Source organism: Bos mutus, chromosome 8 (assembly GCF_027580195.1).
Source record: "Bos mutus isolate GX-2022 chromosome 8, NWIPB_WYAK_1.1, whole genome shotgun sequence".
Taxonomy (NCBI): Eukaryota; Metazoa; Chordata; class Mammalia; order Artiodactyla; family Bovidae; genus Bos; species Bos mutus.
In genome coordinates, this window is record NC_091624.1 from 47,671,439 (window position 1) to 47,685,098 (window position 13,660).

Below are 13,660 nucleotides of genomic sequence, written 5' to 3' on the forward strand. Positions count from 1 at the left end.
CTAAGACTAAAGCTGGCCTTGAAAGCTGGCTGGAATTCAGAGAGAAGAATAAAGGAACATACCTGGAATTTTCGCATTTGTTTCTTAAACCTGTACTTTCCAGGCACATTAATAAAACTGTACAACTACCAACAAGGGGAAAACAGTTCTTCATAGTTTTGATTCAGATGCCCAAATTGCATTCTGCTTGACAAGTATTAACTTAATAAATCACATTTCCCTTCAGAATCTTAGGTGCTCTTATAACTGCTTATTAATATTCTGTTATTTTTTTCAGGCAGATAAGGAAACCTAAGTCAGTGTTGAATCCATAAACATATTTTTAGATTCTTTGGAGAATTGTTTTCCTTTAAAAAGGAAAAGTCTATTCATTACTCTAGTTTGAGAAAACTACAGTGATCCTCATAAATGGTTTAAATAATTGTTTAAGGGATGCTGAGAACAATATGAGGTGCCAGTGTTAAGTTGATGGTTGTCAGATTTGGGAGGCCTAGGTCAATGAAAGCAAACATAAGTAAATCAGAAGCAAAAGGGAAGGTTGGTAGATAGGGGTGAGGAGGCTTTGTTGTTTGGGGCTTGGTGTCCTGTAGTAGAATAAAGTTGTGTATGTATAGTTTGGCCCAGCATAAAGAGCCAAGATCACAGTGGACAAATAGGGTCCAGATTGAGCTCTGAACGGAGTCTAATTTGGCATTTAGCTGGGGTCGAAGAGGGATTCTCTTCTTTTTTCTGTGAATTAAAAAAAAAAAAAAACCCTCAAAAGTTGATGTGATCATGCTTACATGGGTTTGTTTATACATGTGTGAGAACTAATCAAAGGATATGCCCTAAGAATTGGTTGTATATTATATGTAAATTCCATATAAATATAGTTTTCTAAAAATGGGAATATGTTCCTCTGTCAGGTAGTGAGTTCTTGTCACTAGAGATGTTTGAGCTGAGATTCAGTGGCCACTTATCAGAAGTGGTATAGTGGGGTTTCACATAGCTGAGGGGAAAATTGCACTTCCACCCAGAGATTCCGTGTTTCTGTTGTGTCAGCACAGATGTTGCCATTTTATGTAGAAGGCTTTATTAATATGTTTGATCTGAAACATTTTAACTTGTCATGATTTTTAAATGTATTGAAGTGTACAGGTGTAAAACATGGTACAATAAATTCATTCACTGCTCCCTAGTGCATATCACAAATGGAACAATTTTATGGCAGATCAAGCCATATTATATTTTATTCCTAAAACATAATAACTTGTGTTTATTGGATCAAGGGCATTTAACTCCTGAGACAGATTTGTCTGTTTTAAACTGAATCTTCAAAGAAGATAAGTTAGAAAGGGTTTTGGTTTGATTTTGTTTTTTTTCCATCAAACCTCACGTGACACGTAAATGCTTATTTGGATGTTTTTCCTCCTGGAAAGTAGATTCATTTGGAGAATAATATGTTTGTATGTTAGAATGGATTTTAGTGTGAGATGCTTTTTCCTATAAAGGTGCCACCCTTTTCTTGTCTAATAATTAAGTCACCCTCTTTTTTTCATACAAGTGAATTTGCACTTTCAACATGGTTTATCAGATGCTATTAATGAACCGCTATTAAGACTGCAAGGCTGCAGTACCCAGGGCTCTGATTACAGGAATTAAAGTAGTGTGTATTGGCTGACTGCTGCTCCCCAGCAGGAACGTTCACTCATAATTCCTTTGCATCTAGTCTCAGCAGGAGAAGATTGACAGCATTGAAGACCATGTCAACACTGCTGCTGTGAATGTTGAAGAGGGAACCAAAAACTTGGGGAAGGTAAGATTCTGCTCCTGCTGACAAATCAATGGTACTCTGGCTCTCAGGAATCCCTAGTATTAACCCAATTGATCTGTTCTCTTTAATGTTGAGGGAACCAGCAATTAAGAAAATAAGGAAGAAATGACACATAGGTAGTGCAGAAAATCAATGGTTGTTGTAATATTCTACTCTAAGATTCCTTCTGTTGGGAGAGAAATTTTTTCAGAGAGGGAGTAAACTGAAGCCCTGCTATATGGCACTTGGTGTTACAAAAGAATGTTTTCGGGGGTTCAGGAGAGGAGTAGAGAGGGTTGCCAGAATCCAGTAGGGGCCAAAGTTTAGGGATGTGACAGCACACATGGTGTGGGTCCATCTATTTCCCACAGAACGTGGCTTTTAACCCCAGGTACATAGCATGGAGTAATCTGTGTGCAACATAAAAGCTTTGGGAGTATCTGTGGCTACTGAAACTGTTTAAATAAGCTAGCTAGATAGTTAGTGGATTGACTGTTTTGCAAGTAAAATCAATCTGTAGCAGTCCACTCTTTGTAGCTCATTTCTCTCAGTTCTGAGATCTGGAGCAATTAGAGTACCTGTGGAATACTTTCTCCCCTCCCCCAACCCCAGAACAATCTCTAAGGTTAATTATGTACCACGAGTTAAAGAGGCATTGCCAGGAGTAATGAGAGGAAAATGCATATCACCACAGGGAGATATTCTCAACTCAATTTCTAAATTGAATTTTTTTTTTTTTTTTACAGGCTGCAAAATACAAGCTGGCAGCTCTGCCTGTGGCAGGTGCACTCATCGGAGGAGTGGTGGGGGGTCCGATTGGCCTCCTTGCAGGCTTCAAAGTGGCAGGAATTGCAGCTGCACTTGGTGGTGGGGTGTTGGGCTTCACAGGTGGAAAATTGATACAAAGAAGGAAACAGAAAATGATGGAGAAGCTCGCTTCCAGCTGTCCAGATCTCCCCAGCCAAACTGACAAAAAATGTAGTTAAAAACCAAACTTCAGTATTATTGGTGCCAACATGTCTATCCTAATGACGACCTTCACTGCTGTTGGACACCCAGTCAGCTTTCAGAACATGATTGTATCCAAAAAGTGGCTGTAGATGCTCAAGTGGGATTGAACTGTGATAAGAGGATATATTTTGTTGTTTGCTGGGGTATTAATGGGGATGTGAGAAACTGAGGAGCCTGGACTGAGGGTGTACAATATTTGTCAGATAAAGTTAAAGAACTGCCAGGGAGTAGGTTTTCTACTTGGAAATGTGAAAACCGAACCTATAACTTTGATCAGGACTTGTGATCTGTGGACATGTTGGATTATGGAAGGACTGTTTTCAGAATAGTTTCTTCCATGACCCTGACTTGGAGACTCCAAGGCTAAGCATATTGTAAATATGCTTCTTTAACTCCTAAATATACATTATTTAGACAGTTTAACAGAGAAAAGAATGGAAGTTCAGGAGCTTTTCACATCAAATAGGGAAATCAGGATGTAGCAAGGGGCCCAAGTGAACTACATAATGGAGTCCATTTGGTGAGCCCTATTGCTGTTTGGTCTAACACTGTTCTCCAGTAAAGGAAATAAATATTGTAAGAAAATGGGAAAAGAGGCCCAATTTCTCCTTCAGATATCTTAATTTGTGACACTAGCTTCTTCTCTGAAATCTTTCTTCTGCCTCTCTGTACATAAAGAACACAGAGTCTCAAGTCAGCCTATCTCTTAACACCTCAGATATCTAGTCCCCTCTGCCTTCCCGTAATTTTGAAAAGTTCTTTGACTTACGGGATGAATTCTACCAATGTGTAATGAAGACTTTTCTCATAGTCTGGTTTTTTTTTTTTTTGGTATTGTAGAGAGAGAGGTGTTGATCTCCAAACATTGTTAGAGTTTGGGCTAAAAAATAAGGTGGGGATAACCAGATCATTTCTTGGGGCATCTTACAATTTCAAGGGGCTCATGTACTTGCCATGCAGTGAGTCTTTGACCCTATTTCTTTTGTCTTTTCAGCTGGCAATTGGAGGAGCTAAGAACTAGCTTTCTACCTCACTTTCATTACTACCATCCTTTTCCCTAGGTTTTACTATCTCCTGTGCTTTCCTTCACTTTGTACAGCTGCCTTTGTTCCCAAGAATAGCATTTATGCTTGCCTTTTCTCACATTCAAGATTGATGATGGACAAGGCCTGGCACCAAGACTCAGTCCTGGTGGAGGATTTGTGGTGCTAATTTCAATACTTGACATTGATAGCAAGCATGACCCAGCCCAACCCAATATCTGTCTCAAATAGCAGAGAAATTTTAAATTTAGGAAAAAAGAATTTAAGATTATGGGCAGCCTCATCTTGTACCCTCAACTCATCTGAAGTAGGAAGGAACCACCTTTTGCCTTGTTCTTTATTCTATTCTGAGGACAGAGGAAAGGGCACCTATACCATAAAAGATGTGAGCTCTCTGCTCAGGAACCAGATGGATTCATCAGGTGGTTGAATGGTTTATCACTTCTCTCTTGCTGAGTTTACTCTTAATAACTTTTATTGATTGCTGCCTTTTACTTGTATGTCTAATCTAAAGAGACCTTTCTCTTTCATACTTTTTGCTTCTTGCCAATGAATTCCAATGAGGCAACACACCATTTCGTATTGTCACTGAATAACTGGAAAACATATTGGTCCCTGCTGACTTATATCTTTAGTATAATACCAGGGAGGGAGTACTTTGAATAAGTGTCAGATTCTGATCCAGATTAGATACCTGTGAGGTTGGGATAATTACTTTTGAGCTCCACCTTTTTATGTTTTCTGATCCTTGCTGTCCCTTTAACACAGGATGTTCAAGTCAGAATGAGGATCAGAATTGCCCAGGGTGCTAATTTAAAACAGAATTCCTATGGTTCAATCCCATGGGTTCTAATAATAGCCATTCTGATCCTGTCAGCTAAAATTATAAATTTAAGATATAGCTACATCAAGATTCAGCTGAACTGCTGAATTCTGTAAATTCTAGCATTTACCCTTCAGCATAGCCCAGTCTTCATCACTGCATATTATTTCTATTCTGCCAATCTAAAATTGGCTAGCTCACCATCTTAACAGCACTAGGATTCATTATACTGTCAGGCTGGTTTTACTCAAGACCTGCTGGAGGAAAGAGGCCTATTGTTGACCCTCACATTTTGTTTTGGGATCTTTCCTTTTCACTGAGCTAGTGTGGGCCATCAATGTATGTGCTCATATAGGCCTTGTTTTTTTTTTTTTTTCCCACTGTTCACCAGGATGGGAATATTACTCTAGCTAGAGTAATATTTTATGCTTAGGTAAGTTACAGTCCTTTTTTAAAGTTTTATAATTTAAAATTATTTGGAAATTGTATCTAATTTCCTCATTAAGAGAGCCTAATAGCCAACTTTTTGTAGAAATTTCTGTAAGTGTTTAATCAACTATGAATGATATACCTATAAACTGTAATGTGTTAGAAATATAAATTAGTCAGTATGACACAGAAACCAGTCTTAAAATTGGATTTAATGCCCTGTAGTATCAGATTAAATTTATCTTCTATATGATTCATGTATTATTTTTACTGCAGCAAGTTAGAAGTAAGGAACATTTTAAGTTCTTAAAATTTACTGAGGCTTATTTGGTTACAGGCAGCATTCCTACAGCCTTGTTGATATAATAACCTGAGAATTTATCTGTAGAGCAGAGACTGAAACTTTCTGGTTATAATCTATAGTAAAAAAAAAATGCATTTATATAAAAACTCAGCATATGCATTATGGAACAATACTTTATGTTCAGTGTAGTTTGTTTTTTATTGTTTTGGCTTTTAAAATATGCTAGTTAGGCAATGGCACCCCACTCCAGTCCTTTTGCCTGGAAAATCCCCTGGGTGGAGGAGCCTGGTGGGCTGCAGTCCATGGGGTCGCTAAGAGTCAGACACGACTGAGCAACTTCACTTTCACTTTTCACTTTCACGCTTTGGAGAAGGAAATGGCAACCCACTCCAGTGTTCTTGCCTGGAGGGTCCCAGGGACGGGGGAGCCTGGTGGGCTGCCGTCTATGGGGTTGCACAGAGTCGGACACGACTGAAGCGACTTAGCAGCAGCAGCAGTTGTAACCTATGAAATTGATTTCATTATCTACCAGTAGGTGTTGACATTTAGTTTCTAAAAAAAAAAAAAAAAAAACCCTTATAGAGGAACTGATACTTATGGAATATTTTCTGTTGGTCAGGCACTTCACTAGGCATTTTATAGGTAAAGAAACTGGGTCTCAGAGAAACTAATTTGCAGACAGTTATTCAACTGCAAAAAGGTGAAGTCAGGATGTAAACTAGGTCTGTTGAACTACAAAAACTTCTGTACTCTCATACTGTGCTGCTTCTGTATATAAAATTGTGATGGGCTAGTCACTCTGCTTCACCCAAACACCCATGTATTCTTTAAGGTAGGCTTGGTTTGAAATTACATGTGCCATTCATTTACACTTTTCTTAAAATCTTCTTTTTCATCACTGAATGTCCAGCAACCTCAGAGTTTTTAATGGTTCAGACAGTAAAGAATTTGCCTTCAGTGTAGGAGACCAGGGTTTGATTCCTGGGTCGGGAAGATCCCCTGGAGAAGGGAATGGCTACCCACTCCAATATTCTTGCCTGGAGAATTCCATGGATAGAGGTGCCAGGTGAGGCTGCAGTCCTTAGGGTCACAGAGAGTTGGACACAGCTAAGCGACTAACACACACACATGCAATGCAGAAGTACATAGTGCTGAATCTGGTCCTTAGACTATAAAAGTGTTTCCATCCCACACATATCCTACACATTTCCTTATCTTTGTGGATCATAGTTATCACTTAAGCAGTGTTTTTTATATTGCATTTTAAAATAAACTCTGAAGTAATGTTTTAAAACAATTATAACTCATAGAGTTGAGTTATTATCCTTTACCATGGTACCCTTGGGAGGCCATGTACTTACTGTAGTGATGCTAGTATTACTTAGAATATTTTTGAAACTATTCTTTTGGAATTGGCTTTACAGACATTTTACAAATCATGTCAAAAAGCCACCTCAGTGTTTATTAGTCACAGATTATCCTCCTTTATCCTTATGACGTCTTCTTTCCTTAGTTTTGCTTTTCTTGTGCTGATTTAGCTCTTCTACCCACCTGTGCAGGAGCCAATAACCTAAGAAGCCCCAGAAGATGGGTGTGTTGGCCAGAGTTCCAGGAGCAAGAATTTTAGGTTATACTGAAACTGAGTGCTGTATAGGGAGAATTCTGTGAATCCAAAAACCACCCTCTGTGGGCTGCATAAGTGCCATAAGTAATTTGCACAGGAGTAAGGACTGAAGTATCTATGAATCACAAAAGGCTGTAGAAACTTAAGTATAAACAATTGTGTACAGCATTTTTCTCCAGTAAAAGTCACAGAAGCCAAACCAAGCCATTCTTTGTTCTCAGGGTCCCCTTTGCCCTTCATTGCTGCCACTCAAAATCTCTGGGAAGAAGGACAAAAAAGAACTTGGGGAACTGGTTCTCCTGTAAAACGGCATTTTCTTCTCTTGTGATGAAGTATGACATGGTGGTGGCTATCAGTGCTCGAAACTTTAATTAGTGAGAAGCCTAATAAAAAATAGGGAAGCTTCCCTACTAGCCTAAATTAATGTAAACAGTTCAGGTTTTGTTTGTGTTTTTATCAACACGTCATGTTTCTAACAGGAGTTTCTTACTATTTATACTGATTAATTTGACACCATTTTACAAAGACACTTATTGGGTATTATAAACAGTCAATGGTAAAAGATCCATATATTATCTATATTACTGCCCTCAGAAATTATTGGTATAGACAAGAAAAACATCTATGTAATATTAACAAAAATAAATTTATTTAAAAACATGAAAGGTGTCAAAGGCAAGTGATCTCCCCAAGGTTAAAGCTACTTAACACAAAAGTTAGAATTATAACCATGGTCCAAGAAAAAAATTCTCAAATAATTTAACTGAGTTTCTGTTATGCCATATCAAGTTGCTTGCTGAAGTTTGTGGTCTTTCAGACCAACATTAACATTCCAAATCAGTCAGCAGCTCTAGTGGAAAGAGAATTCGCTGGGGAATCAGGTCAGGGTTTTAGTTTCGTCTTTGTCTATTGTAGTAAGCTTTTACTCAGGGTGGCTGCTTTCTCCCATTCTCAGCCAGGGATTCCCCCAACCTAACATTGTCCATTCTTTATATTTAGCCTCCTCCTGGGTCTTGTCAACTGTTTGAATATTAGTTTTTTTCATTTCTTATATCTATTCATAGCCATCACTCTAGTAAAAGACTATATTACCTCACATCCCCTACCTCATCCTCCCCAACCGTAGACCGTCATTCCTCACATCACTGCCACAAAAGTCGTCTTTTTATTTTTTGTTGAAATATTTTCAGCAGCTCCTATTGAATAGCCGATCAAGTTTTTCCCTTCCATATTTTGGCCCCAGCTTGTCTCTTCAGACTCACTACTCACCATACGACAGTGCCACTGAAAACCAGACATTCTATAAGAATGATTTTAAGGTTTTCTGTGGTGAAGGGACAAAATGGTTATAAACTATGTTTACATTTTTTCCAGACTAATTTCTGTAACATTACATTTTACAAAACTAACCAGCTGAGTTTTGTTTAAGCTTTTGAACAAGCCTAAAAGCTGTTTCCTAAGGAGAAGAAATCTTTTGTCCCCCCCCACCCCCCGCCCCAAGAAGAAAGTATATTCAATTTCTTAACCTTCAAACAATGTCAGTCTTGCCACCTGTGCATTGGATAGCCAAAGCCATGAGGATTTTAATTTAGCAGCATAGATACTCCAGACTAGAATTGACTATTGTCAAGCTCCTCTGAGAAACTTGACTGATCAGTATTTGAGGAAAGCACTCAAGAGTACTTCTCAAGTACTAGAGATTAGTATTTCTTAAGTACTAGAGATTGGTTAATCACTAAAAAAGATGTTTACCTGGGTTTCATTAATTAACCCCCCAATGATGTCTTCCATTTTATTATTAAAACCTTTGGTGTTAGCAAGGGTCAGCACAAGAAAAGGTCCAACAGAGAATTTCTACAATTCTGTAAAGCCTCCTAAATTTACTTGTGTGTTGCTGAGTGGTGCTTATATAAGGAAACATGCAATAAATTCACTTGTTCAGCATTTAACTGAATGCCTGTTTTATGTTAGGTGTCAGTGCCATGTGTAGAAAAATATTAGACCTATAGAATCTACCCTTATAAACCATTCAGGCTAATGAATTCAGACACTCAAAGCAAGTAAATCACCGTAAAACATGGTAAGTACCCTAAAAAAGGAGAGCAAAGTATGAAGATACAGAGAATGGAGTGACTTGTTCTGCCTGGAAAAGAAGGGGAAGACTTTGTAGAACATGGGGTATTTGAGCAGTGCTCCGAAGAAGAATATGCCTGACTGAAGACCGGATTTGTAAGCTTTTAAATGGCAAAAGAATTGCAAGTACAAAGGGTTCAAAACATGAACAAGTATAGTGTGCTTAGAGAAAACGAAGGAGTTAAATGTGAGTGATGAAGCTGGTTAGATGAGTATACAGACCAGGGTAGTTTTTATACGTGTGTGTATGTATTTAATATATACATTTAATAATTATTTGTTTAAATGGATTCTTTGTGTCAGATAAGATTGTTACAACCCTCTAAGTTCTTCGCTTTGCCTTCCTTGCCAGAGAAGTTAGTAATAAAACTCACCTTTGCCTGGGCTCTTGGTACATTCAGCATATTTGCTCTTCTTCCCCACGTGTAAGAAATGATTTGTGCTTTCTGGCCTCTGTTGTGAGATCCCCTGCTTGACACAGAATGTCTGCTTTCTTCCTATCCTGTTATTCATTCCGTAAATATTTATTGAAAACCCACTGAGAAAATAGTCATGAAATTTACTTTTGCTTTTTTAGTGTCCAAGACCTTCATGGCCCCGTTTCCCTTCTCTATGTGAGTATTTCTTGACAACTGCAGTTCCCTTGGCTTTCATTTTCACTTGGGGCTAATTCTGCAGTGTTTTATAACTTAATAAAATTCTTTCATTTGTGGTAGTGTGATCTCTCCAACTAGAATGCTAGCTTCTTACAGGGCAGGGACTGTATCATCTGCTTCTTAGAGTATTTTACAACAAAGTACAGTGATGAGAAGGGAAAAAGAAGCTATACCCCTGTTAGTGACTTCTTGATGATGAGTAATGAGGTCATGGCATGTGTGTTTTGCTGTTTACAGAGATGTGTATTGAAATGTTAAAAAGCTTTCTGAGACATACCAAGCCTTTGCTCAGCCCTCACTTTTGTATATTAACATAGGAATGAATGATGCAACAGAAGAAATCTGGAAAACATCTCTGGGACTTGGATATCATGAACTGAAAATTTCAGAATTTGGAGGTAAAGGTATTTCTCTTTTTCCAATTAAAAGTCATGAGTTAGAAGAGAAGATATAAATCACTGAAGCAATGATGTGGGAGAATTGGGTAATTTTCTGTCTTACCATAGAATTAGTGGTGTCAGAATAGTAGGAACCCAAGAATTTATAATCTGATGGTATAGTATTGAAATAGAATAGTGCCAGGAATTTAATTGCTCTGTCCTGCAAGCAGAGATTGGAATTAGGTAAGGGCAAGGTTCAAGTTAGGAAGTAGACATTTGACAGGATTTGAACCAAGGTTTCTAATACTCAGAGTCATGCCTCTTAGTTAATAGGAATGAAGAGGAATGAAGTGCTCTTCACTTACTAATTCTCCATAGGTCTTAGTTTCTTTTCTTTCCTTTCTAGGTTTTATTGTTTGTAACAGATTGCTGCCTCTTTTCTGGGTTAGGGTGGGGGTCAACAATTCAGGACTTCCTTCTTGATCCCCTCCTTGCATCCCCAACTCCCCGTTGGTAACTTACCCATCTTACAGGGTGGTTATGAAGATTTTAACATTTATATATATCGAGTGCCTAAATGGAGCCTGGCTCATAGTAACTACAAATGTTAGTTGCTACTGTTATTGTTGTAGCTATTATTTTTCCCTGAAGTTTAAAGGAAAGGCACATTAATGAAAAATTAACGTGAATAGTATTAGGGAGACACCTAAAATGAGTGAAAAGTGGAAATGTTAGTCGTTCGTCATGTCCAACTCTTTTTGATCCTGCCAGGCTCCTCTGTCAATGGAAGTCTCTAGACAAGAATACTGAGTGGGTAGCCATTCCTTTTTCCAGGGGATGAATTCTTAAAATAACTTTTTAAAATGGCTTAGTTACTAAGAAGTGGTATAATGATGACAGATGCTTGATAGAAAGTAAATCTTAATCTCAATTAAGAATGATACCCAAACGTGAAAAGGTGTGGCTCAGACGGTAAAGAACCTGCGTCCTATGTGGGAGACCGAGGTTTGATCCTGGGGTCGGGAAGATCCCCTGGAGAAGGAAATGGCAACCCACTCCAGTATTCTTGCCTGGGAAATCCCATGGACAGAGGAGCCTGGCAGGCTGCAATCCATGCGTCACAAAGAGTTGGACTGAGCAACTGACACACAGTAACAGGATGATCATCTATTCCAATTTGTCTTGATTTACATCTCTTGTCATGGTGGAATTATTGTTTAATGCTCCCTTTCACTCTCAAATGACTTCAATTGGATAAAAAAAATTATACTGTCACCCTAGTTACACTGAGAGTGGAAGTAAGTGTGAAATTACAAAAACAAAAACAAAAACCCTGTATTTTGAAAGAATTTATAGTTTTTAGGCTCAGATTAAAAAAAAAAAAAAAGGCATCCTAAGGTTAGCGAGAACCTGTATATGTGATCATGAAGTACTACCAGCAGTCTTTGAGGAACTAGGAAATAAAACATGCCAGAACACTGAGCTTGGGCAAAAGTCTAAAATCCAGGCATAAAACTGGATTCCAGACAGCAGGGAATTTACCTTCTAATCCTAGGAAATTTCTGAAGTGGACTATTCAGCATTGTTTTAAATCAGAAAGCCGTGCTCATCATGAAAGCATGAAGAATTATGAAGAACTGATTAAGTCAGAATAGAGGCCTTGTTTTTTTCCCTTACTATGTGCATAGCCAGAGATGTCCTGCGCTATCCCTCTTCTTGGGCAGTGGTTAGGGCAAGATAACAATCACTATACACGTAGTGTTAGGAGGGCATACAGCTTTCTGCCTGGAACGCATCCCACTAAGTAAAACACATGAGACACAGCACAGATAGGCTGTTATCTCTTACCTGAGTGGCTGAGTTGGGAAGGAAACAACAGGGCAGTAATTACTAGTAACACTTTGCTACTGAAGTAAGACACTAATAGAAAATCACAGCAGCCTCTATTAATATAATGGGGCTTCCCAGGTGGCACAAAGAATCCTCCTGCCAAAGCAGGAGACTTAAGAGATACAAGTTTGATCCTTGAGTCCGGAAGATCCCCTGGAGTAGGAAATGGCAACCCATTCCAGGATTCTTGCTTGGAGAATCCCATGGACAGTCCGTGGGGTTGCAAAGAGTTGGACACCATTGAGCATGCACATACGTATTAATGTAATTCTCCTAGAGGGGAGAAGTTTAGGAAAGTATACTTCTTTCTGTTCCTAGGCAAGAAAACCACTTCTTATGGGAAGATTCCCTTGACCCCCAAGGCTTCACACATACCTCCATGCCCCTGTGATTAACTCAGAACAGCACCTAAAACAGTCTAATATAATTTTTACTTATCTGTTTTGCTCCTTCACTCAACTTGGAAGTCAGTGACAGTAGGGGCAATCTCTTAATCACTGTTGTATCCTTATCTGGGAAATAGTAGATTGAGTTCAGTTCAGTCACTCAGTCGTGTCCGACTCTTTGCAACGCCATGAATTGCAGCACCCCAGGCCTCCTTGTCCATCACCAACTCCCAGAGTCTACCCAAACCCATGTCCATTGAGTCGGTGATGCCATCCAGCCATCTCATCCTCTCTTGTCCCCTTCTCCTCCTGCCCCCAATCCCTCCCAGCATCAGAGTCTTTTCCAATGAGTCAACTCTTCACATGAGATGGCCAAAGTACTGGAGTTTCAGCTTTAGCATTCCTTCCAAAGAACACCCAGGACTGATCTCCTTTAGAATGGACTGGCTAGATCTCCTTGCAGTCCAAGGGACTCTAAAGAGTCTTCTCCAACACCACAGTTCAAAAGCATCAATTCTTCGGCGCTCAGCTTTCTTCACAGTCCAACTCTCACATCCATATATGACCACTGGAAAAACCATAGCCTTGACTAGACGGACCTTTGTTGGCAAAGTAATGTCTCTGCTTTTTAATATGCTATCTAGGTTGGTCATAACTTTCCTTCCAAGGAGTAAGCATCTTTTAATTTCATGGCTGCAATCACCATCTGCAGTGATTTTGGAGCCCCCCAAAATAAAATCTGACACTGTTTCCACTGTTTCCCCATCTATTTGCCGTGAAGTGATAGGACCAGATGCCATGATCTTTGTTTTCTGAATCTTGAGCTTTAAGCCAACTTTTTCACTCTCCTCTTTCACTTTCATCAAGAGGCTTTTGAGTTCCTCTTCACTTTCTGCTATAAGGGTGGTATCATCTGCATATCTGAGGTTATTGATATTTCTCCTGGCAAGCTTGATTCCAGCTTGTGTTTCTTCCAGCCCAGCGTTTCTCATGGTGTACTCTGCATATAAGTTAAATAAGCAGGGTGACAATATACACCCTTGACGTACTCCTTTTCCTATTTGGAACCAGTCTGTTGTTACATGTCCAGTTCTAACTGTTGCTTCCTGACATGCATACAGGTTTCTCAAGAGGCAGGTCAGGTGGTCTGGTATTCCCATCTCTTTTAGAATTTTCCACAGTTTATTGT

The 13,660-nt window shown here is 39.0% G+C and overlaps 1 protein-coding gene across 5 annotated transcripts in view; it reads left to right on the forward strand.

Moving 5' to 3' along the window:
• The window catches only part of STX17 (syntaxin 17), a 78,165-nt gene extending 68,716 nt beyond the window's left edge, over positions 1–9,449 (forward strand). For all 5 annotated transcript variants that reach the window (XM_005897024.2, XM_070375563.1, XM_070375565.1 and 2 more), the window contains exons 7-8: positions 1,709–1,795; positions 2,539–9,449. In XM_005897024.2, coding sequence (XP_005897086.1) covers positions 1,709–1,795; positions 2,539–2,778 — 327 coding nt within the window. In that variant the 3' untranslated portion in view covers positions 2,779–9,449. The remainder of the gene's footprint in view (positions 1–1,708; positions 1,796–2,538) is intronic.
• Positions 9,450–13,660: the final 4,211 nt, after the last annotated feature.